This window comes from Nycticebus coucang, chromosome 4 (assembly GCF_027406575.1).
Source record: "Nycticebus coucang isolate mNycCou1 chromosome 4, mNycCou1.pri, whole genome shotgun sequence".
Taxonomy (NCBI): domain Eukaryota; kingdom Metazoa; phylum Chordata; class Mammalia; order Primates; family Lorisidae; genus Nycticebus; species Nycticebus coucang.
In genome coordinates this window covers 46,962,847-46,989,809 of record NC_069783.1, presented here as the reverse complement: position 1 = coordinate 46,989,809, position 26,963 = coordinate 46,962,847, and the positions used below count along the sequence as shown (strand labels likewise).

Genomic DNA, 26,963 nt, shown 5'->3' with positions numbered 1-26,963 from the left:
AATTATATTAATGTGTTCACTTGCGAAGATTCATTGGGATATGCTTTTTTCTGAGACAGAATCTCACTCTATTGCCCAAGGTAGAGTGCTATGATGTTAACCCAGCTCACAGCAACCTCAGACTCAGGGTTCAAGCAAACTTCCTGCCTCAGCCTCCCAGGTAGCTGGGACTACAGGCGCCCGCCACACTACTCAGTTTATCTGTCTATTTTTAGTAGAGATGGGGTCTCATTTTTTTTTTTTTTTTTTTGTAGAGACAGAGTCTCACTTTGTCACCCTAGGTAGAGTGCCACGGCATCTCAGCTCACAGCAACCTCCAACTCCAGGGCTTAGGCAATTCTCTTGCCTCAGCCTCCCAAGTAGCTGGGACTACAGGCGCCCACCACACTACTCAGTTTATCTGTCTATTTTTAGTAGAGATGGGGTCTCACTCTTGTTCAGGCTAGTCTTGAACTCCTCAGCTGAAGCAATCCACCCACCTAAGCCTTTCAGAGTGGTAGGATTACAGATGTGAGCCAGCATTCCCAGCCCATTGGGATGTCCGTTAATGATTTGTATACTTTTCCATAAGTATGTTATTCTTTAATAATAACATTTAAAAATTCCAATTCTCAGAACAAATAAAAGCTTGAGAATTACATACAAATAAATAGCAATCTTATAGTGAATTCCAAATGCTTTACCAAAATCATGATGACCAATCACCATGTACCAGGCACTGTTCAAGATACTTTAATCCCATCATCTCCCTGAAGCCTCCTCACAATTATACAATTCTTATTTCTCAATAAGGAGAACTAAGGCTCCCAGCAGCTAGATAAAACAGCAGAACCAGGATTTGGGACCCATCTGTCTGGCCCACAAGTCTGATTCTTTACGCTGCATCACACTGCCTTCCATTGGTTCAATTATTCCTTACAAAACTCTGCAAGGTAGATATCATCCTCACTTTACAGAGGCAAAAAGTGAGGGCCAGAGTGTTTATTAGACCAGCCTGCAGCTGGTCCATGGCGGAGTGGGAAAAGCATTAGCTTTGAGGTCAGACAGTTCTGCTACTTACTAGCTGTTCTGGGTAAAAGTTCCTTAATTTCTTTTTTTTTTTTTTTTTGAGACAGAGTTTCACTATGTCACCCTCGGTAGAGTGCTGTGACGTCACAGCTCACAGCAACTTTCAATTCTTGGGCTCAAGCAATTCTCCTGCCTCAGCCTCCCAAGTAGTTGGGACTACTGGTGCCTACCACAACACCTGGCAATTTTTGTTGCAGGTGTCATTGTTGTTTAGCTGGACCCAGCCAGGTTTGAACCTGCCAACTTCGATATATGTGGCTGGTGCCGTAACCACTGTGCTACAGGTGCCCAGCTGTTGTTACTTAATTTCTTTGGGCCTTACTTTCCTCACATTAAAAAATATATACATTAATTTTTAAGGTACTCTGCATTTATTGTCTCTGAATTTTGTTTTTCAGGAATTATTCTGAATTAAATTTTTAGTTCTAATGTCCTAGTGCATTAGTAATGAAAAGTGGTATGTTTTCAATGAAAATAAGGCCAGTACAGACAAAACGTTGTCTCAGGTGAATTTATTTATGCTCTCTTTAAAATAAATATTCCCAGAATTAAAAACAAACTAGATGTTAAAGTGAATAAACCTCTAACAAAAGCTAAACTGGTATGAGTTTGAATTAATTTCTGAAAAAGACAGTACCTGCCACTTCCACCCACTCCCCCCCAACACAAATGACTACTAAATACTGGAAATGTTTCATTCCTACTTATTTAAGAAATGAAAGTAATTCCCCAAGTCACTAGACACTCCCCCTCTTTGCCTTAGTATTTTTTTCTTTTTTTGAGACAGAGTCTCACACTGTTGCCCTAGGTAGAATGCCGTGGTGTCACAGCTCACAGCAACCTCAAACTCTTGGGTTCAAAAAATCCTCTTACATCCGCCTCTGAGTACCTGGTACTATAGGTGACTGCCATGACACTTGGCTAGTTTTTTCTATTTTTAGTAGAGACTGAGTCTCGCTCTTGCTCAGGCTGGTCTCAAACTCCTGTGTGCAAGTAACCCACCCACTCTGGCCTCTCAGAGTGCTACAGTGGTTCACACTCCAGCACTCTCAGTGTGAACCACTGCACCACTCAGCCTGCCTTTGTATTTAAGACATTGAAATATAGTGACTAAAGAGAGAATTAATCATCCTGGCCAAAGTGTGTAGATACTACTTTAGTGCCAATTACAGTATCCGTGGAATCAAAATAACTTAGAGTAACTAGCCTTTTTTTTTTTTTGTTGCAATTTTTGGCTGGGGCCAGGTTTGAACCCACCACCTCCGGCCTATGGGGCTGGCGCCCTACTCCTTTGAGCCACAGGCACCACGTCAACCACACTTTTTTATATTACAAATTATGCCTATCGCACTTTTTAGTATGTATCAAACAGTTTACCTGTTTATTTATGAAGATTTTTTAATTCCGCAATAGCTTAAAAACCTTCTCCAGGGGATTTAACATTTCTGTTCTTTAACAAGTTTCATGATTTCCAAGTGTCATACCTGTTGTGCAAGGCCTTCACGGCTTTCGGTAGAGCTGAGAAGGATCCGGCGATTTGCCAGTGCTTCTTCATAAGGCACAGACTCCAGAAGGGGCTATGGAAAAAAGCCTCTTAGGAATTAAAAGAAAATTAGTGTTACCCTACTCCACATCCTACATATACAAATAAGATGCTAAATGACTTGTGATTAAAAAAAATTCAGATGTATAACAACACAGACTATTTCTTTTGATGCATATAAAAAGAAAAATAAGTTTCTGAAAGACAAATAATGAAGGAGAATTTGTCACACCAAATACAGATATCCTGGACTTCCCCTGGTTCAACATAAAGTTTTCAACTTTACAAAAAGCAATACACATTCAATAGAAACCATACGTCAAGGAGCCATACAACCATTCTGGTTTTCACTTTCAGTACGGTATTCAATTAAGTTACATGAGATATTCAGCACTTTACTATAAAATACGCTTCGTGTTAGATGATTCTGCCTAAGTGTAGGCTAATGTAAATGTTCTGAGCAGATTTAAGGTGGGCTAGGCTAAGCTATTATGTTTGGTAGGTATATTAAATGCATTTCTGACTTATAATATTTTGAACTTACACTGGGTTTATCAAGACAAAACCCCATTGTAAGTCAAGTAGCATCTATATAAGCTACATTAACTAAAACCAGACAGACTTATGCCAAAACAGACAGATGAATAGAATAGAAAAATCCAGAAGCAGACAAAAGCATATACAAAAATTTATTATGTGACAAATACTACATTTCTAATTGAATGGCGAAAGGATGGACTGGAAAATGATACAAGGACAAACCAGTTATTTAGAAAAATAACTGTTTAGATTTTTCTGTGACATTTTATATCAGAATAAATTCCAGATGAATTAAAGATTTAAACCCAAAAATTTAGACTATAAAAATATTGCAAGAAAATACAGTTGTATATTTCTATAACACTGTAAAGTGCCCCTGGCTGAGAATGACTACCCTAAAGAAAAAGACCTGTTTGATGATACACTAATCAAAACTTCTATTCTGAAAACATACTGTAGCAAACTGAGGGAAAATACTTCCTACATAAACACAGGATTAAAATACTTATTATAGAGAGAGCTCTTTCAACTCTAATTAGGAACATGTATTTTAAAATAAATAAAAGAACTGCATAGAGAATTTATAGACTACAAATGATAATTATGAAAAAAAAAGTTCCACCTCATTAGTAAGTAAAGACTTGCAAATTAAAATTTAGTCAGAAGCCTCTCCACTCTAAGATTAACAAATAAATTTATATTTCTATTGCTGGTAACCTTTTTGAAGTATATACCGAAAAAAAGTGCCAAAATTTGAAATACTTCCAGACTTTGACTCAGTAATCCATTTTAGGGACTTAATCTTGAAGATATAATTAAAACAATTAGATGCATAGAGGGAGACAGGTAACCTTATACATTACACGGAGTATCTGGGCAATTGCTAGGAGTGGCCGCTCTGAAGGTCAATTTGGCAGTGACTATTAAAACTTAAAATGTATAAGCCCCAAGGCCCAGAACATTTGACTTCTACCCATGTGCCTAAGGAGACATTTACAAGGCTATCAACTGCAGTATTATTACAACAGTAAAAAACTGGAATCAATTGAAATGCCCTTCAATTAAGGGAAACCCAACTGAACCATGGATATTCTAGTATTTAATGACATTTAAAAAGAATATATCAGGTACAACATGTAATGATATACACAGATCTTTAAAACATAAACAAAATAAAGCAAACTGCACAATGAAACATGCATTGCAGGGGTGGAGAGAGAGAGGAAGAAAGGAAGAAGTTCCATATTGTTTATAGTTTTAGATGTATATAAATGCTGGAAGAACCTGCAAGGTTACAGTTATCTCTGAAAAGGAACTGAAATTAAGGATTATAATTTACCTGTAACGTTCTAATGTAATATAAGAACATGTTTATACATTGTATAGTTAAAATTTTTTAAATGAAGAGAAAAAGCAAAATGCACAAAGTCACCTGTGTGAGAATACTCACTGTAGTAGTGTATACAACATTGAAAAATAGACACTCCACCAGCAATTAATGAGTTAATTAAATTATTGTATGTTTATAGAATGAAAAGCTATGAAGGCATTAATGATGATAATTTACATTATACATATAGTTTTTCATATATAGAAACATATCCACAGTGCATTACAAGAAGAAAAGATCCTAAAACAGTGAAGTACGTAAATACATTTTGTGTGTGTCCACTTGCATATACATTAAAATTTCTTTTGGATACTGATATACTGTTTTCGAACAAAAAGTAGATTCTGGCTTACTGATGGACTCTTTTTTTTTTTTTTTTTTGGCCGGGGCTGGGTTTGAACCCGCCACCTCCGGCATCTGGGACCGGCGCCCTACTCCTTGAGCCACAGGCGCCGCCCAACTGATGGACTCTTAAAAGAAAAAACAAGTAGCTATTTCTGGATGGTGGGATTTGGAGTAACCATAATTTTTTTCTTCTTCATTTTTTATTTTTTTTTGAGACAGAGTCTCACTTTGTCACCCTTGGTAGAGTACCGTGGTGTCACAGCTCACAGCAACCTCAAATTCTTGGGCTCCAGCTATTCTCTTGCCTCAGCCTCCCCAGCAGGGAACTACAGGCGCCCATCACAACGCCTGGCTATTTTTAGAAATGAGGTTCCGCTCTAGCTCAGGCTGGTCTCAAACCCGTGAGCTCAGGCAATCCACCTACCTCGGCCTCCCAGAGTGCTAGGATTACAGGTGTGAGCCACTATGCCTGGCCTCCATAATTTTCTTCTTAATGTTCTACTGTATCTTCTAAATTTTGTAATGACCACATATTATGTTCAGAAAAAAATTATAAGTCGTTATTTTTTCTGTTTGGGTTTAAGAGTTTCTAGAGTTAGATACTTATGCCAATAAGTTATGCTGGGCTACCTTACTCCAAGTACTTGGGACATGAGTCCAACATGGCCTACAAATGCAGGCAAAGCTTCTTTCAGGCAAAGTCTGGGTCTCTGTCACTTCCTCTTCCCCAAAGATCCCCCAATATCCCATGGGTCCCCACTAACCACCTATACAACAAAACTGTATAAAGTCTAAATAATCTGAACTATGGAAAAACTCTTGCTGTTCTCTGGAATGATTCCTGATTTTTTCCTCTGATTTAAACGTTAAAAGCAGTTCACAAACCTTTCTCAAAGACTTCATATAAGCAGCAGCTTTCTTCTTGTACTGTAGCATGCATTCAGCTGAAAGAGGACTAATGAATCCACTCGCTGCTTTAGGCCCATAGCTCAGTGAATCAATGAAGTAGTCCACACTGTTGCTATAGAAAGATGCAATCTAAACAAAGTGTGACAAGAAGATAGATTTTGTTTTCCAATAATATATCTAAAATATGTATCTAATAGCTTTTGGAGCAAAGTTTAAAGATGCTAAGAAAGGAAATAAATTTTTAACACCTGTCCAAAAGGTCACATTTATTTATTTGAAGAGAATACCTAGGCAATGATTTATAATAAAAAGAAGATACCAGTATAAATATTGAGAACAAACTTCTGACATGTCCTACTCCAGACAGTATCTACTCTTCCTGAAAACCAAGACTGCTTTTGATTTATTCTGTAGATGACTTTCATGAGCTGTTTACCTCACTAGTTTCTGTCACTGCTCTCAAAATATCCATGTTTGGGTTTCTATATTCCATTTGTATTTTAACTTTGAATATTTCATACTTTAACAGAAGACATGAGATAGCATCTTGAATATGTAATCTCTACTTAAATTTAATTCTGTAAATCTCAACTTGAGAATTACAAATATAATAGGAAAAAAGACCAAAAAATTCAGTAGACGGTCATTTACAGATTTAACATTTGTTAAATATATAGAAGCAGCCACAAACATCCATGACTATAACTTTCTGAACCATGATTTTTAATCTACAGTGCTATATGAAATGATCTAAGTGAAAATGTCTATCTAAATGTTTTAGCTAGAAAAATTATAGTCTTAGATACATTAAAGAATGTTCTATCTTGATAAATTCTTAAAAAGTGACTTATGAAACAGAGTATTCTACCTTGGCAAAAACTGCTCAAAAATTAGCCATTAATCACTAATGGTTTAAAAGATTATATTTTTCATTAATGTTTTATTATGTCAAATAAAATTCTAAGTTAGGTAGTATTCAATAAAATGAGCATTCCCAAAATCTTGAGCTATCCATGTATGGTCCTTGGGAAGACATGAATACATCCAGTGTTTAAATTTAGGTCATGGTAGTGTATGGTGAAATTTATTTTCTTTCCTCTTTCTAATATTTCTACATTTTATAGGCATATACTACACTTTCCCACTGGGTTTTTAAAAAAGTTATAAACTATAAAATCTAGTTTAGTCTAACCACATTAGTATTAATCTGATACCAACTATATTAATTCAAACACTTATTTTAGTTGAAAATCAATCGTAAAAAAAAAAGAAAAATCAATTGTAAAAGTTCCAGAGTGAAGATCAGAACCTTTCCTTGAAACAACACTAAGGTTTCGGGCAAAGCAAAGCTAAAATAAATTATGAACTATATAAGCATTTCATATTTCAGAGTTCTCATAAAAAGCAACCAATGTAGAGACTCCTATAAAATGCCAACATTCTCTTTTTCTAGAATTTTTTTAATTGAATCAAAGTTAAGATTATTTTCAGAAAGCTCCTGGCATGCCCTAGGTCAGTAATTTTCAACCAGTGTGCCATGAAAGGATCTTAGGTATGCCACAAAAATTTTAAAAGAGCACTAATTAAATTATTCTCAAAAGAAGTTCAAAACACAGTGTGTATTTTTTTAACTCCTTGTTTTTTTTCTGAGACAGAGTTTTACTATGTCACGCAGTAAAGTGCTGTACCATCACAGCTCACAGCAATCTCAAACTCTTGGGCTTAAACATTCTCTTGCCTCAGCCTCCCAAGTAGCTAAGACTACATGTGACCGCCACAATGCCCAGCTATTTTTTTGTTGTCGTTGTCATTGTTGTTTGGCAGGCCTGTACCGGGTTTGAACCCGCCAGCCCTGGTGTACGTGGCCAGCACCCTAGCAGCTGAGCTACTACAGGTGCCGAGCCTAACTCCTTTTCTGTGTGTGTCAACATAATTTAAGTGTGCAGTAGAAGTTTAACTATAGGTTCAAGTGTGCTGTGAGATTAAAAAAAGTTGAAAAACACTGCCCTACATGAAGAAGATAAAGGAGGAGGTAGTAGGCCAGTCTTCTTGTTAGGGACTCGCAGTCACAGATCTGTGAGTCATAGAATCTAAAGATACCACATTACAATTATGGCCCCACATAACAAATGGTCACAAAGACCACTCCAAGTTCAGAAAAAATAACACTGAATGTCTAACATGATCTAGGATCATATTTGATTCATTCAAACCAGTTAAAGAAAATTTATTCCATTACAGATTACTTACCAGAAGAAGAATGGTATATAAATACAGATAGAAAAATTAACATTCTCTTGAGGAATTATGTTGAGTCTGCTGAAATAATGGGCTAAGACAGTTCTGAATTCTTTTTTTTAACAGAGTCTCACTATGTTGCCCTCAGTAGAGTGCCATTGCATTACAGCTCATAGCAACCTCCAACTCTTGGGCGTAAGCAATTCTCTTGCCTCAGCCTCCCAAATGGCTGGGACTATAGGCGCCCGCCACAACACCCGGCTATTTTTTGGTTGCAGTTGTCATTGTTGTATTTTTTTAGCAGACCCGGATTGGGCTCGAACCTACCAGCCTCGGTGTGTGGGGCTGGCGCCCTACTCACTGAGCTACAGGCGCAATGCCCTGAATATAATTCTTATGGTTTCACACACATGGGAAGTTCTCAGAGAAACCTTAATTGTTAACAGTGTTAATGACAGCCACATGAACATGTACTCTGAGAATAGGACTTCTACTGAAACTAGAATGTCCATGATCAAAGGATTTTTAAAGAAACTGTACTCTGGTCAGTTATTAATAAGAATTAAGTCCTTAATGATCAAAATGATCATTAACTATGACTAAGGGTTCAATGAAAAGACACACACTGAAGTCACTTTAAAGTACTTGCTAAGATACAAAACCACAGAGGTAACATTATCACAACTGTCACCAAAGGAAAAAAAAAAAAATTTTTTTTTTTTTTGAGACAGAGTCTTACTTTGTCACCTTCGGCAGAGTGCCATGGCATCATAGCTTCTAGCAACCTCAAACAGTAGGGCTCAAGTGATTCTCTTACCTCAGCCTCCCAAGAAGCTGGGACTACAAACACCCACCACAACACCTGGCTATTTTTAGAGACAGGGTCTCACTCCGGCTCAGTCTGGTCTTGAACCCCTGAGCTCAGGCAATCCATCTGCCTCAGCCTCCCAGAGTGCTAGGATTAGAGGCATGAGCCATGACGCCCAGCCTTAAAAATCTAAAATGTTAACAGAAGTTATATTAGTGGGTTTTTTCCCTGTATTTTCCTTATCTTCTATATAACAGACCCTTGACATATAAAAGGCTATATTCTCAGACTACTAGAATCTTCAGTATTACCCAACATTGCATTAAAACAACAGTGATCTATTCATTCAATGATGCTGAACAGTCACTATCACATTATTTTATTTTATTTTATTTTATTTTATTTTATTTTATTTTATTTTAGAGACACGGTCTCATTCTGTCATCCAGGCTATAGTGTAGTGGTGTGATCATAGCTCAATGTAACCTTGAACTCCTGGCCTCCCAAAATGCTGGGATTACAAATGTGAGCCACTGCGCCAGCCCATATTGTTTTAGGTAAGGAAGAGAAGAGGAAAAGAAAACAACTTAATTTTATAAAAAAGGCTTGTATTCCAAAATCCTTTAACAGATCAATTTTCCTATCTCATTCAAAAAAGGAAAAGAAAAGAAAAAGGAACATATTTAAGAATTAAACTTAACATCAACAGAAGATAGAGAATAATTACCTTTCCTGCTGCATTTGTTAATGCCACTACTGATGAGAGGATACAGTCATTAGTTGTTATCAGCTTCTGTGTTGCTGTTGGAAGTTCATGCTCTATTGTAGCTTTTTGACTATAATGTTTAGAAATATCTATAAAAGCAATTAAATGAAAATTCATTATCTATATACAAGTAGCATACAGATGACTAGCTGGTTCACTTTTCATAACCTACTCTTATAGACGTATAAAGTAAATTTGACAAAGAAAGTCCCAAGGATCAGGACTGTCACAAATCCACATGAAAAAGAAAAAAAAAGGAAAAAGGCAGAGAAGTGAGGATTCCTTAACACCGCCATGGCTAGCTTTACTATAACCACCAGTTTTTAAGTTCAATTCTTTCTCATCTGAGTACTAGCCCTTATTTTTAACATTGGGTGAGTCTGACCAATATTTACCAGTTAAAAACAAATGCTTTGATAGTCTAGCAAACACTAATGAGAAATTGTCTTGTACTTAGACACACAACCCAAGAGATTGCAACAGGACATGAAAACATAGGCACGATGTCCCCAAATCCTTATTGGACTGGATACTCAAGCATCTGGCTTCCTGTGCTACAGCCTTCAGTCTAAGAATATTACAATAAAGGCATAGAAGAGGCATAAATTTTAAAAAATTAAAAGAAATTCTAGTAGGTGAAATTGGAGAAAAAGATAAGCTTTGCAGTTTTCTGGGTCTCTTAGAGATATAATAATTTTGTCCCAGAAACAAGGGAAAAGGGAAAAATTATGAAAACAATGTTGATTTACAAGAAAGTATAATTTTATTTTTGAATATGAAGTATTTATAATACATTCTTCTTTGGGTTTTTTAGAATATTTCAGTTAGAGAACACTAATTTTTTTTTTTTTTTTTTTGAGACAGATTCTCACTTGGTAGAGTGCCTTCGCTCATAGTAACCTGAAACTCATAGGTTCAAGTGATCCTCTTGCCTCAGCCTCCCAAACAGCTGGGACTACAGGTGCCCACCATAATGCCTGGCTATTTTTCTAGAGATGGGATCTCGCTCTGGCTCAGGCTGGCCTCGAACCTATGAGCTCAGGTAATCCACCTGCCTCAGCCTCCCAAGTGCTGGGATTACAGGTGTGAGCCACCATGCCCAGCAGACAACACTAATTATTACTACCAACAAAGCTAAAAGTGGACGTTAAAACGTGGAAATTAACTTTTATAGCAGGTGTGTATGCAGAGAATTTCATTTATTCGCAATCAAGAAAGTTGATTTTAGCCAACAGATAATTAAAGGGTCAACTAAGACTATTTGAAAAGAAGTGGTATGTGAGTGGGACGGCGCCTGTGGCTCAGAGAGTAGGGCGCCGGCCCCATATACCGAGGGTGGTGGGTTTAAACCCGGCCCCAGCCAAACTGCAACAAAAAAAAAACTGGGCGTTGTGGTGGGCGCCTGTAGTCCCAGCTGCTCAGGAGGCTGAGGCAAGAGAATCACATAAGCCCAAGAGCTGGAGGTTGCTGTGAGCCGTGTGACATCATGGCACTCTACAGAGCGATAAAGTGAGACTCTGTCTCTACAAAAAAAAAAAAAAAAAAAGAAATGGTATGTGAGATTTAACCTGATATGATCATGATATTTTCAGTCAAAATTACTATATCCTATGAATGAGATTATTTTTACTAAAATTTTAAAACTAGAGAATTATTTAATTAACATATATATACTTCCCCCTATTTTTATACATTTATATACCTATACTTTCAACTTAGGATAGTTTTAGAGTGGTAGAAAAGTTACAGGGAGTTTGTCTATACCCTTCATCCAGTTTTGCGTATTGCATTCACATAATGAGATATCTTAGGGAAGGAACTCAAGCTTAAACATGAAATTCACTTATGTTTCACATATATCTTATATATGTAGCCCAAAGGCAATTTTATACAATATTTTTAATAATTTTGTGTATAAAACAAAGTTGGTTTTTTTGTTAGTTTTGTTTTTGAGACAGTGTCTCACTATGCTGCCCTTGGTAGAGTGCTGCAGCGTCACAGCTCACAGCAACCTCAAACTTTTGGGCTTAAGCGATTCTCTTGCCTCAGCCTCCCAAGTAGCTGGGACTACAGGCGCCCACCACAATGCCTGGCTATTTTTTGTTGCAGTTGTCATTGTTGTTCAGCAGGCTCAGGCCTGGTTCGAACCCACCAGTCTTGGTATATGTGGCTGACACAGTAAACACTGTGCTACGGGCGCGGAGCCCAGATTTTGAATTTTTGATTACGAATGGTCAACATGTTTCAGCATAGGAAGATTTTTTTTTTTCTTGCAAGGGCTGGGTTTGAACCTGCCACATCCGGCATATGGGCCCGGTGCCCTACTCCTTTGAGCCACAGGCACTGTCCATCATAGGAAATTTTTTTTTTTTTTTTTTAAGGTTTAAAATTTTGTGTTTTTTTATTTTTTTTTTATTGTTGGGGATTCATTGAGGGTACAATAAGCCAGTTTACACTGATTGGAATTGTTAGGTAAAGTCCCTCTTGCAATCATGTCTTGCCCCCATAAAGTGTGACACACACCAAGGCCCCACCCCCCTCCCTCCGTCCCTCTTTCTGCTTTTCCTCCCCCCCATAACCTTAATTGTCATTAATTGTCCTCATATCAAAATTGAGTACACAGGATTCATGCTTCTCCATTCCTGTGATGCTTCACTAAGAATAATGTCTTCCACTTCCATCCAGGTTAATACGAAGGATGTGAAGTCTCCATTTTTTTTAATAGCTGAATAGTATTCCATGGTGTACATATACCACAGCTTGTTAATCCATTCCTGGGTTGGTGGGCATTTAGGCTGTTTCCACATTTTGGCGATTGTAAATTGCGCTGCAATAAACAGTCTAGTACAAGTGTCCTTATGATAAAAGGATTTTTTTCCCTTCTGGGTAGATGCCCAGTAATGGGATTGCAGGATCAAATGGGAGGTCTAGCTTGAGTGCTTTGAGGTTTCTCCATACTTCCTTCCAGAAAGGTTGTACTAGTTTGCAGTCCCACCAGCAGTGTAAAAGTGTTCCCTTCTCTCCACATCCACGCCAGCATCTGCAGTTTTGAGATTTTGTGATGTGGGCCATTCTCACTGGGGTTAGATGATATCTCAGGGTTGTTTTGATTTGCATTTCTCTAATATATAGAGATGATGAACATTTTTTCATGTGTTTGTTAGCCATTCGTCTGTCATCTTTAGAGAAGGTTCTATTCATGTCTCTTGCCCATTGATACATGGGATTGTTGGCTTTTTTCATGTGGATTAATTTGAGGTCTCTATAGATCCTGGTTATCAAGCTTTTGTCTGATTGAAAATATGCAAATATCCTTTCCCATTGTGTAGGTTGTCTCTTTGCTTTGGTTATTGTCTCCTTAGCTGTACAGAAGCTTTTCAGTTTAATGAAGTCCCATTTGTTTATTTTTGTTGTTGTTGCAATTGCCATGGCAGCCTTCTTCATGAAGTCTTTCCCCAGGCCAATATCTTCCAGTGTTTTTCCTATGCTTTCTTTGAGGATTTTTACATCATAGGAAAATTTTAAAAACAAAAAAAGCCTACAGTCACAGAGGTATTTGCAGTTTTAAAGGTATGGTTTTAGGTAAGTAAAGTTCTAGAATAGAGGACTGCAGCTAAGTCGTAGCTCCTCAAATGGAAAGTGGCACAGGAAAAATTTACCACCTCTGGTAAATTTCTATAAACCAGACTAAATTCTGCAAGATTGGAATTGAAGTGAATATTGTCAGCTGTCACTCAGACAGCCTATCCAAAATGTGATTTCTAAAACCAAGGGTAGCTCTAGAAGTACAATGACTTTTAAAATTCGTTATAATTAAAAACAAGCCACAAGAAGGCCCACGCTCCAGATTAAATGGTAAAGTGGCACTTGGTAATGAGGCTGAGACCAAAAATGAACCCCAGTGCCTCAGGCTATGTGCCAATCTATAAAAGAGCCCTAAATATCCCCCTCTTACACATGTTCTACAACATAGTTTTATGTTTTTAAAAATTATTTTCTGTGAAGTTAGTAATTGGTTATTAAGTGTTTAATAAGAGACCACAATAAATCATCTAGATAATTGGGCTATTTTCAATAGCCCTGCTCTCTCCTAACAGTCTCTAAAAGGAAAAACAGGACAAAGCCCAGAAGCAATATAAAGCTTTAGATTAGTCAGGAGGAAGAATCACCTGCAAAGAAGCATATGAAATTCTTTAAACGATTTCCCTCTACCCTACAGCAGACTATGTTCTTAGCCCAAAGGCAACAGAAAACTGTCCAAGGTTTAAAAACAGATCTTCATTTCTTAAGAGTATGTTGAATAAGATAGGATGTAAAACAGGCATTTAAACATTAAAATGCACAGGATGGTGGAAAATTATTCCAAGGACTTTAAAGCCTGGTTCCCTCAATTCCTTCATACTTGGCATCTGACAAGCGCAAAATATTTTGTGCAATGCCTCTGAATAGCATTCCTGGCTAAAGTCACTGTAATGTATTTTTGGCTAGAATACTATGCACAGGATTTCTCTTCAGCACTTGTTTACCTTCAGAAATGAAGCAGATGGGAAAAGTAGAAGGCAGTGAGCTATGCGCTTCAACGTAATCCAAATTCCACTAAGTCTTTACCTGGGTCTATTACCCTTGGCAGCACTGGTTTAAATGTTATCCCAGAATATCTGACAAAGTGGGGTGAAGGTTTTAAGCTTATTTGTATTCTTTTTCAAGGCTTACCTTTCATGACATCATGAAATCCATGCAGAGCAGCACCAACATTTGTTAAGACAGAACTGTAGTTTGTCCGAAGGAGTCCATCTGGCTCCGTACCTAGGAAACCAAATTCACGAACCTAAGCACTTTCCTGAAAAGTGGACTGCTCCCATATCTTTTATGGGGAGGAAAACAGAATGAAGACTACGTGTAATATGTTGGAAGTAATGGCTCTTAAAAATCTTTGCAAATATGTTCCAATATAATGATGATAAACGGACATATCAGATTTGCATCTCCTACGTCCACAAATATTTTTAATGGTTGAGAATAAAAATTAAATTGCTAAGCAGCATTAGTTCTTCATGTCTTTTTTTTTTTTTTTTTGTAAATTTTACTTATTTATTTAAGATACAGGATCTTTGTCACTCAGGCTTGTGTACAGTGGTACAATCATAACTCACTGGAACCTCAAATTCCTGGGCTCAAGGGATCCTACCACATTAGCCTCCTGAGTAGCGAGGACTAACAGGTGTACACTACCATGCCCACCTAATTTTTTTTATTTTTTTGTAGAGATAGGGTCTGGCTATGTTGCTCAGGCTGGCGTCAAACTCTTGGCCTCAGTGATCCTCTCGTCTCAGCCTCCCAAGGTACTGGGATTGTAGGCATGAGCCACCATGCTTGTCCTGTTAGGGATTGCTTGACTCTGTGCATCAGTTTGGGGAGTGTTAGAGGTTGAATTGTACTCCCCTCAAAAGATATGTGAAGTTCTAACCTCTAGTACCTATGTGTGTGACCTTATTTAGAAACGGGATCTCTATAGTGTGATCAAGTTAAGATGTGGTCATACTGGATTAAGGACAGCATTTAAATCCAAAGGCTGACATTCACACAAGGAGAGAGAAATTTAGAGGAAAGTCACAAGGGAAAAGATATGAAGACAGAGTCAGGGATTGGAGTTATGCTGCCATAAGCCAAGGAATACCTGGAGTCAACAGAAGCTGGAGGCAGTAAGAAAGAATTCTTTCTCCCCTACAGTCTTTGGAGGGAATAGGACCTTGCCAGATTTTGATTTTGGAGATACAATGAAAGCAATTAAAAAGAAATATAACCTAATCATACATGCCCTTATATTAATCCAAAATAAATAAAAAAGAGGAAGTTGGTAGATTCACTAGAGATAACAATTAAACTGTAGGCTAGCTGATTTATCAGAAAGAATCAGGAAAAGAAATAGCTAGGAGAAGCCCGCCTCGGGTCAGAACAAACCTCAAATACTGACCTCAAAAATTATACTTGTGAGGTATACGCTAGGTCTAACTATACCTGTAAGGAGCCCAAATTTAATTGATTCTGTCTGCGGACACTTTATGCTCCACAGGATTTGAAAAAGAAGACAGATAACCCACAAATTTGAAAAAAATGTTGTAAATCATGCATCCAATAAAGGACTTGCATCTGTATCAAGAACTCTGACAATTCTATAATAAAAAGGCAATCAGTTGGGCGGCACCTGTGGCTCAAAGGAGTAGGGCACTGGCCCCATATGCTGGAGGTGGCAGAGTCAAACCCAGCCCCAGCCAAAAAACTGCAAAAAAACAAATAAATAAAATAAATAATAGGGGGAAAAAAGGCAATCAGTTGAATATAGAAAGGATCTCAATATAAATTTCTACAAAGATAATATACAAATGGCCAATAAGCACATTAAGAGATGTTCAACATCATTAGCCATAAGAGAAATGCTAATCAAAACAATAATGATATACCAGTTTATATCTACTAGGATGGCTACAATCAAAAAGTCAGACAATAGTAAGTGGTGGTGAGGATATGGAGGAACTGGGATCCTCATATACTGCTGGTAGGAATGTAAAATGCAATAGCATTTGGAAAACAGTCTAGCAGTTCTTCAAATGGTTAAGCACAGAGTTACCATATGACCCAGCATTTCTATTCCTAGGTATAAACTAAAAGAAATGAAAAGATATGTCAACACAAAATCTGGTACACTCTTATCTATGGTATCATTATTCATAATGGCCAAAACATGAGGCTGGACATGGTGGCTGACGCCTGTAATCCTAGCACTCTGGGAGACTGAGGCAGGTAGACAGCTTGAGCTCATGGGTTCAAAACCAGCCTGAGCCAGAGCAACAAACGTGGAAAAAAACCAAATGTCCATTACCTGATGAATGGATAAATAAAATGTAGTACATCCGTAAAACAGAGCATTGTCTGCAATTAAAAACAATGAAGTGCTAATACATGCTATAATATGTATGAAACATTAAAAACATTATGCTAAAAAAAGGTCAGAAAAAAAGTACATTATATGACTCTATTTATATGAAATATTCAGACTAGGCAAGTAGACAGAAAGTAGATTAGTAGTTACCTAAGGGAGAGGGAGGGAGGAATGAGAAAATAGGAGGTGACAGTTATAGGCTATGGGGTTTCTTCTTGAGATAAAAATGCTCTAAACTTAACTGCAGTGATACATACCATACTTAAATTGGTAAGTATGGTATGTAAATTATATCACAATAAAGCTGTTTAAAAAAATAAACAGCAACAACAAAAATCACAGTATAAATGTCCTTTATATGTCAGTCCAGTTACTTGAAAATACTTTTGTTTAAGTTAGGCCAAAGAGAAACAAATGGCATTTTTACTACTAAAAGTCCCCTATGCTACTTGTTGGAAAGTTGCTACAAATTCTTAACGATTTATCCCTTCACCTTTGAAAAAGAGGAAAAAGAGAAAGGGAAAAAATTAATATTAATTAAATATTAAAAGTTAATATTTAATATACATTCAATGACTAATATTTTAAGTTATTTCTTAACTTTAATCATAATATTTAACTCTTATTTATAAATGGGAAAACAGGGCAGCGCCTGTGGCTCAAAGGGGTAGGGCACCGATCCCATATGCCAGAGGTGGTGGGTTCAAACCCAGCCCCGGCCAAAAACCATAAATAAAAAAATAAAAAGCCTTTAAAATAAAATAAAATAAATGGGAAAACAAAACTGCAGAAAGGTACAGTGCTTTGACAGATCATAAACATATAAACAGCTAAAGGATTTAAATCTGAGGTTTTCTGACTTGAAACCCCACTAAGCTAAAACATCTCTCTACTCTTGCTTCTTATACGCTCCAGCCCTTCAAGTTGAACCATGAGCCACAGACTTACTTGGCAAGGCGAGAAGAGCAATATAAGTCTGCAGCTTCTCAAACACAGCTGTCATCTTTTTCATGTCCTGGGACAACTCTAGATTCCTGGCTCTCAATGCAGATGTGCAAAGAGAAGATTCACATTCTTCTTCTAAACTAGGAGTGGACAGATTTTTAAGCAGTGAGCATCCTGAATGATTTCCAGTTAGCTATCAGAAACCACTTAATTCTCAAATGATATCCAAAGAGAGACATGCAGATAAAGGAATTTGATCTCATTTATATGGTTCCACTTTTTTATATCATGAAACACATGCTGCTTGCTTTAAATGCCAATGGAGTACCAGAGACTAAATGGAAGAAAAAGCAGCACAAAAACATTAAAATATTTCAAATACTAAAAATCCTTAATATTTACACAAAAATAATTCATGGACCAAATTCCTAAAGAAAATTAATTACATAGGAACTGGTATTATTTCCACTAACACTAAAAAAGATAATTACTAAAATCCCTTTTTGAATATATAGTTTTTCAAATGCCAAAGAGAGTAGAAAGAACAATCTAGAGGCTCAAATCTAAAAGTAAATGTTTAATATTCATAAAATACATTTTATCATTTTCAACTTAAAATAATTACATGGGGGCTCAGTGCCCGTGGCACAGTGGTTATGCTGCTAGCCACATATACCAAGGCTGGCGGGTTTGAACCTGGCCCCGGCCAGCTAAACAATAATGACAACTGCAACAAAAAATAGCCAGGCGTTGTGGTGGCACCTGTAGTCCCACCTACTTGGGAAGCTAAGGCAAGAGAATCACTTAAGCCCAAGAGTTTGAGGTTGCTGTGAGCTGTGACGCCAGAGTACTCTACTGAAGGCGACACAGTGAGATTCTGTCTCAACAAAAAAAAGCCTTATAAGCAATATTATCGAATTTCCCATAACATATATTATTTCTTGTGCCTTTCCAGAAATATTTTAGGTAGAAAGATGAAAAATTATTAAATGACATATCCTATAAGGGCTACAGTGGCTAAAGATTTTTGTTTATAACTTAAATAAGTCACTAATAATAAATACAAGAATATATCATTTCAAAGAAACCTAAAGATCATAGATCTAAAAGTAGACTATTATAACTCCCACCTAGATCAGTGGTTCTCAACTTTCCTACTGCTGTAACTTATTTTCATTGTTACAAAGGAGTCGCAGGTTGAGAACTGTTGCTCTAGATGTTTATAGCAAAGAGGTAATAGTAACCACAGCGTAAAACTACTGAAAAACTATAGCTGACAGCCTACAATTCCATTTTCTTAAATTTACGAAATATGCTGTTCAACTGTGCTTTTCCTTTTCACTAAAGTCCAAATCATCTGATCACAAGAGACACATATCCCTATTTTATTAATTCCAGAGCAGATCAAGTTATATCCACAATTCCCCAAGCTCCCTGGTTTCCAGGCGTAAGTACCTTTTTAACTGATAAGGAAGAATCTTTCTAAGAAAACATATGTAGGAGGTTAAATGCTCTGAAAAAGTCTTCAACTTCACAGTTGTTTCCTGGAAAAGAAAAATAATTTCAAAGTTTAAAAGTGCTATTGAACAAAGAGAAGCTCCCTGTTTCCAGAACTAAAAGAAGGACGAAAATTACCAGGACAGTCACAGTATCCTCAGTAATACTTTCAAATAAATGGAGCATTCCTTCCTCAAGAGGGCGGACATAGGATGCATTTTCATGAAGGTACTGGGAGAACTAAATAGGAAGGAAGGAATTAAGAATTAAATCACTGGAAAACAACAAACAACACATTTCTAAATCAACCTGCTGAATTATAAATCTAAATTCTTTTAGAAACTTTTCTTGGAAATTTGGCTTTTACACAGATGCTCCTCTCTAATAGTCCCCTAAGTCCTCAAACCATTCCAAACTGAGCAACCAGAAAAGGGGTGATATAATGAAACAGGATCAGAGAAATGTGAAGGGATAATACATTACAACCCAGCACTAACAGGCCAGCTTCCCTGAGCACCTGCTTCTCCCCAGGGGTCATTTTAAAAAATGTTTTGTTTTGTTTTTTAAGATTTGAAAATCCAGACTATATGACACAGGTTTTTGTGTTACATACCTCATGTTCAAAAAACAAGCCTACTGATGACAACTTCTTCTGTTATTGTATATAGTATTCAGGGTTAACAGATTCCAAGAATGTATTTATCATCAAAATGAGGACATGAAAACGTTTATAACTTTCATTGATACCTTAGTATTTACAAAGGACTAATTCAGTATAAAGAATAGATTTTTAAAAATCCATAGGCATAGGGCGGCGCCTGTGGCTCAGTGAGTAGGGTGCCGGCCCCATATGCCGAGGGTGGCGGGTTCGGACCCAGCCCCGGCCAAACTGCAACAGAAAAATAGCCGGGCGTTGTGGCGGGTGACTGTAGTCCCAGCTGCTCGGGAGGCTGAGGCAAGAGAATCGCGTAAGCCCAAGAGTTAGAGGTTGCTGTGAGCTGTGTGACACCACGGCACTCTACCCGAGGGCGGTACAGTGAGACTCTGTCTCCACAAAAAAAAAAAAAAAAATCCATAGGCATTTAGACAATTACGAAGCAAAAAACGTGATTTTCCTTTATGAAATATTTTTATTATTTAAGTATTACATAATAGCTCAAATTTTGATTTCTCAGTATAGAAATGTAAGATTTCATTTTGGAGAAATGTTATTCAAACGACCCCACTGCAAACTACACAGCTACATGGCCCTGAGAAACTCAATCTCTTTGAGCTTTAATCTTTAGAACTGTCAAAATAAGATGAACTTTAATCTCACTGATCCAAAAGTCTACTTTATGATTCCATGAACAAGTTTAAACATTATGGTCATCTTTTAACAAACGGTTTCTGAATTTCCTTTAGTATTAAAGACTTATTAGAAAAATCACAAAGGTGTTTGGAGAATACTTAGAGACCTAAAAAATAGACCTGCCATTCGATCCTGTAATTCCTTTACTAGGTTTATACCCAGAAGACCAAAAGTCACAATATAACAAAGACATCTGTACCAGAATGTTTATTGCAGCCCAATTCATAATTGCTAAGTCATGGAAGAAGCCCAAGTGCCCATCGACCCACGAATGGACTAGCAAATTGTGGTAATTTATACCATGAAATATTATGCAGCCTTAAAGAAAGATGGAGACTTTCCCTCTTTCATGTTTACATGGATGGAGCTGGAACATATTCTTCTTAGCAAAGTATCTCAGGAATGGAAGAAAAAGTATCCAATGTACTCAGCTCTACTATGAAGCTAAATTATAGCTTTCACATGAAGGCTATGACCCAAGTATAGCACAAGACTATGGGGAAAGGGCCAAGGAAGGGGAAGGGAGGGGGGAGGTTTTGGTGGAGGGAGGATAATGGGTGGGGCCACATCTACAGTGCATCTTAATGTACACAAGCTGTGATTTAACAATAAAAATAAATTAATTAAAAAAATAAATAAATAAAAAAAAGAAAAATCACAAAGGACCTTTCATAGGGCAAAGCACCAAAGGTAAAATATTAAGAAATATGTGAATTCTTCAAAGTAATGAAGTGCTCAAATTAAGATTAACACATTTGACTCTCACCATGTGAGCATAATATGAAATAAAATTCCAATAATGGACAAAGAACTAGTATTTTTGGGTAGAAAATATTTTTCGATATCATAGGGAGTATTAAAGAGAAAATAACTACATTACAGTACTGTTTTCCCTTACCCAGGTCTTCTGAAAGCTTTTTCCCATAGTGATGGTATGGGAAATAACATTTGAAAGGTCCAAAGTTTAGGGTTTGTTTGTTTTTCTTTTTGGAGACAGAGCCTCACTTTGTTGCCCTCAGTAGAGTACTGTAGCATCACAGCTCACAGCAACCTCAGACTCTTGGACTCGGGTGATTCTCCTAAGCCTCCGGAGTAGCTGGAACTATAGGCGCCTGCTACAATGCCTGGCTATTTTTAGAGACAGAGTCTCACTCTTGCTCAGGCTCGTCTTGAACTCCTGAGCTCAAGTGATTGACCTGCCTCAGCCTCCCAGAGTGCTAGGATTGTAGGTATGAGCCACCACGCCCGGCCAAATTTTAGTTTTTATGAACTTCAAGAGATTTGTGGAGTAAGACCAAAATTTAAGAAAATCAGGCACCTACTGAGGGCTTCCAACATGTGAGGCATAATGATGAGGATGGTGAGAGATAAGCTTTCCTAGGGGCTTATACATGCCAGGCCCTGTTCTCAGTGGCTCACATATACTATCGTATTTAATCTTCACACATGTAACTGTGAGTAAGTGTTCTAGCCCCCTTTTTAAAGATGAGGAAACTGAAGCACAGAGAGATTAAGTAAATTCCCCAAGGAGATACATGCATAACTAGAAAATGGCAGGCCCGGACTGGGAACCCCAGAAGTCTGACTCCAGAGTCCAAGTCTTTGCTACACTAATAGGAATGCAAGGGACCTATGGACATAAACACTATTGAAACCTTGGAAATACTGCATGATGCACAAAACAAGCAGAGAAAAAGAGCCTGGTTAAGTAGGAAGAATGGCCCAACTGATTTCAGACACAACATTATGAGGCACTCAGAGCACATTTCCCTCAATCACCCCACTGTGGGGGCCAGCTTCCAAGATGGTTTCAGTGATTGCCAACCTTCTGATATTTTTGGCTTTGTGCACCATCCTCTTACATTGTCTCCAAGCTGGTATGTGTGACCAATAGAATATGGCAGAAGTGATGGTATGTGACTACCTGGGCTATGTCTTCCACCTTGCTCTCTTAGATCACTGCTTTGGGGGAAGTTAGCGGACATGTCCTGAGAACACTTAAAGAGTGTTATGGGGAAGTGCAGGCAATGAAAAACAAAGAACCAAGCCAGTGCTCAGCACTAAATCACCACTGACGTGAGTGAGCCACCTGGCAAGCAAATCCCCAGCCCCAGCAACATCATGACTGAAACCTTATAAGGGACTATGTGTCAGAAACCCCCAGCAAATTACCTCCTGAATTCTGGAGCCACAGAAACTGGCTCCGCAGAGATAGTAAATGTTTGTTGTTTTAAACTACTAAGTTTTCAAGTAATTTATTACATAGCAATACATAAGTAATACATTAACATTTATTTTACCCTTTTCAGTTAAATACAATTTTTCAAGCTAGCTTAAATCCTTTTTTACAATTTGCTAAGGAGAAAATAGGAAGGAAAGGAGCAGAATAGGCCCTCTAAAAAGCACATGGACTGAAGGAAGCGACATTTAAACCCACAATCCCTGAAAATGCCCCCCAGCTCAACTAGATAAGCAGCTGGACTCTCATTCCACAACCCAGCAGGAAGGGAAAAGGTCACCCACACCACGCAGGTTGTTTTGATTTAAGGTATGTGCAGTAATGAAAATTACACAGTGAGTACAAAAGGAACATAGAAAAATGCCAGCAAGTAACTTTTCCAACAATAAGATGGCACTTTTCATTATGTCACCCCCTGATCAAAAAGCTACAAAGGCCTCAATCATATGAACAAAGTGAAGGTCTATGCCTTGGCCTACCCAAGGGGCCTTTCAGAATCTAGAACCACTTTTTTCTCTTTTCAACCTTACTTCTTGTTCCTCTCCTCCAGCAACTTCATACTCCAGCAGAGGCAGTTTGTTTATTACCCCTTCCCCATCCCCATCTCCATCCACCACACTCCCTGTGCTTTCCTGCTCCGTCATTTTACTTTCCTCTTATTCACATCCTGCTCATTCTTCAAGGCCCATTTACATCCCTGAAGAATCTTTCTCAGCCATTACCAACAGCAAACTCCCCTCCCTGGTGATCTCATATCATTTACGGGCCATACCATTCACTCATGCTGAAGTCATTCAACACTCCTAGTGTTTATTTATTGTTTTTTTATTTATTTTTTTAAATAAAATAATTACTTTGTCACCCTCAGTAGAATGCTGTGGCGTCACAGCCCACAGCAACCTCCAGCTCTTGGGCTTAGGCAATTCTCTTGCCTCAGCCTCCCAAGTAGCTGGGACTACAGGATCCCGCCACAACGCTCAGCTATTTATTTTTGGTGTTGCAGTTTGGCTGGGGCCAGGTTTGAACCCACCACCCTCGGTATATGGGGCCAGCGCCCAACTCACTGAACCACAGGCACGGTGCTACTTTTGCCACATTTTATCTTGAGGGTAAAAACTATGACTTTGGGTTTTTTCCACATCCTTCACAGTACCTGGCTATGATCAGAAAATAAATAATGTCTCCCACTTTGCTTGGGGCAAACAAAATCTACTTTTTAATTTAAATTAAATTTACCTTCTGATTCAATGGAGATATAGTATCAATGGCAGAATCAATAGGAAAAATCTGAATCCTCTGTTCTGTGTAAGTATGAAAGTTCAGAAGAGCTGTCACAAGATCTTGAACAAAAGTCAGGGCCTGCCCAGCAATATCTCTCATCTTGAGCTTTAAAATGAAAAGCACACAGTTAAAGTTAACCATAAAATTATTAATCTAAAACTACTTTATTAGGTTTGTTTCTACAGAAAACACTTGAATTTTAGTGGGATTATTCCTTAAAATAATTTGCTCTCACTTAAATCTTAATATTCCTATCTAAGTAAATCGGAAAATCACCAGTTTGGACAAATATACCTCCACTTAACCTAGACCACTCAAGTGCAAAGTCTACCAACCTAGAAGTATAGCTCAAAAAATTAATGCACCCCATAATTTAGTTCCAATGTTATAAAACAAAAGACAGCAAAAATCACTATTATTCAGAAATTCAACGAAAAGTCAAATACTTTGAAAAAATGTAGAGAAAGTAAAGCAAAAATTAAATGCTATGATTCAGTACACTAAATAGATGCCCAAACAACTAATCCTTCTTTCTGGAAAGCTTGGTATACACATGGCTAAAAATAAAAACATATACTTCATCATTTACCTGGTGTCTCCGATTGTGGAGTGGAACGTTCAGAGCATTATACTGACTATATTCTACAAAACAAAAATAATGTACATTATATCTCATCTTGCATTTATAGAAAACAGCTTAACTAATGCTCTGCAGTAAAATCAGCTTCACATAAGAATTTAAAGTGATCACAGTATAGGATACTAATGGAATTTACATAGAATCAGTGATTTCTCAAGATGAAGTTAAACTTCTAATTTTTTTTCAGCTTCAGGATTAGAAAAACAAACAAATCCTTTGTTTCCATTTCTAAGAAATAATTTTTTGTTTCTTAGGGACTATAAGGATTATTGAGAAGGCTTGTTCTGTTCTTGCTGTGTTCAGTCATTCTCCCTCCTAAAACAACCCTGTACACGACTGCTACACTGATCATCCAAAAATACCACTATTTTCCCAACACGATGATACTTGAAAATCTATCATTGTCTACCACTGCTGATCCTAATGACTCAACCCTAACTCTCCTGGGATGGTTCCAAAACCTTTCTCACACGCTCCTTTCTACATGAGTCTGTCATCAACCTCTGACAGCCTCTGCACACCTGACTCGACACCTCCTCAACCTCCTCATAATGATCGGCCCATCTCTATTCACCACTTCAGTCACTCAAACCTGCCCTTCTCTGCCATGTCCTCAGTCAGAATGACTCCAGTGCCAAAAATCTGATTCTGAAAGTTCCTGTGGCGTTCTCGTCCATTTACTAAATTGCTACATATTCCCACTTGATGTCCCAGCCAACATCACCTTCTCTGTTCTATCAGTCCTCTTTCCTTCAGCCTTACTTGTTTTGCTTCTAGGCCTGGGCCATCATTTCAACCACACTTTTGCTAATATAGAACCAGAGCAGAGTCCACTACAACATATTCAGCTAACTTCCAGTAGCTTCAACTCTGTTCAGCAATCCATAATTTCACTGCCATGACCCTAGCAGACTTCCCACGACACTTACTTCAACCCCTTTCTGTTTTAAGCCCCTAATATTAATACAATTCCTCCTCTCCTCTCCTGCCCCAAAGGACGGAATGGCCACCCCCCCTACTATGCCAAGATGATCAGAGTTAAAGTGAAAAGGTTCTTAGGCTCCCACCCTCCATCTCAAGGTCCACAGCTCACGTGCCCTTTCCTCAGCCAACTCTCATCCTAGGCGCTTAATAAGAGCTGCTTCTGGGCGGGGCCTGTGGCTCAGTCGGTAAGGCGCCGGCCCCATATACCGAGGGTGATGGGTTCAAACCCGGCCCCGGCCAAACTGCAACCAAAAAATAGCCGGGCGTTGTGGCGGGCGCCTGTAGTCCCAGCTGCTCGGGAGGCTGAGGCAAGAGAATCGCTTAAGCCCGGGAGTTGGAGGCTGCTGTGAGCTGTGTGAGGCCACGGCACTCTACCAAGGGCCATAAAGTGAGACTCTGTCTCTACAAAAAAATAAATAAATAAATAAGAGCTGCTTCTGAGGGCTCAAGGTCCTAGCCCATCAATCACTCCCTCCTTCTAGCTTCAGTATCATCTCATTATCAAAAAAGCATTTGCTGCCAGGTCATTTAACTCTTATCTCCATAGTGAGTTCTTTTCCTTCACTTGCATCTTAATTCTCTGCCATCCCTCATCCCCTGCACATGCGGCCTTTTCTTTTATTGTGCCAGTCGGTCAGTCTCTCGTCTTTTTCCATTCCTTCATTCCCACTGCTTTAAAATTAGCATTCCTCTGCTTGTTTCCTCAGCACCTGTTCGCTTCTAATCCATGTACTAAAAATCTGGTGTCCACCTATACCCTGCAGGGATGTGCTCCTCTCAAATGAGAATAGTCCTCCTGAAGTCACAAAATCCAGCCACCAAACCTAGTTGCCTTCTCACCTTCACCTCTAACCTCTTCATAGCAATGCCTAGAGGTGACATGCACCACAGAGTTCTTTCCAACCTTGTTGCCACAGCCCCTCCCCTCCTGGTCACTGAGAGGAAGAACTCGCCAAGGTCCCTGCACAGGCGCTGTGTAGCCACTGCCCCAACACAGGGGCTTATCTAGCCCAGGACGGCCAAAGTTAGACAGAAACACATCCATCTGTCAGAGCATAAACAGCAACAAAGTTGATCTTATCACCTTTCCCATAAACCTGCTCCCCTGTACCTCTTTTATTTCCTGCTTCCCCCTCACTGCCTCTTCCCTCTTCCATGCACCCTTGAAAAGGCTATGCTATTCTTTCTCCCTCCACAAGATCTTCTGCATCTCATAACAGCACCAGGACTATCAAAATGATAGTCTCTGCCTTCTTCTTCCCACCCTAGAGTAATCTATATTCTGTTGCCAGATTAACCTTGTGAATATACAAATCTTACTGATACTCCCTGGCTCAAAAACCTCTCCAAAAACCCTACTACCTTGTGAATATACAAATCTTACTGATACTCCCTGGCTCAAAAACCTCTCCAACAACCTTACTACCTTGTGAATAAAGTTCCCAGTCCAGAACTCTAGGGTCCAGTCCCATCCTCCCT

General features: G+C 38.3%; 1 protein-coding gene across 3 annotated transcripts in view; it reads right to left on the bottom strand.

Annotated features, from left to right (window-relative positions):
• The window catches only part of PPP1R21 (protein phosphatase 1 regulatory subunit 21), an 80,680-nt gene that overhangs the window by 31,205 nt on the left and 22,512 nt on the right, over nt 1-26,963 (bottom strand). For all 3 annotated transcript variants that reach the window (XR_008379628.1, XM_053588916.1, XM_053588918.1), the window contains exons 8-16: nt 24,450-24,502; nt 23,816-23,965; nt 19,128-19,229; nt 18,948-19,036; nt 17,496-17,632; nt 14,321-14,413; nt 9,569-9,696; nt 5,772-5,924; nt 2,553-2,645 (exon numbers count right to left, since the gene is read on the bottom strand). Coding sequence is in view for 2 of the 3 variants with exons in the window: in XM_053588916.1 (XP_053444891.1) it covers nt 2,553-2,645; nt 5,772-5,924; nt 9,569-9,696; nt 14,321-14,413; nt 17,496-17,632; nt 18,948-19,036; nt 19,128-19,229; nt 23,816-23,965; nt 24,450-24,502 (998 nt within the window). In the remaining variant the exon portion in view is untranslated. The remainder of the gene's footprint in view (nt 1-2,552; nt 2,646-5,771; nt 5,925-9,568; nt 9,697-14,320; nt 14,414-17,495; nt 17,633-18,947; nt 19,037-19,127; nt 19,230-23,815; nt 23,966-24,449; nt 24,503-26,963) is intronic.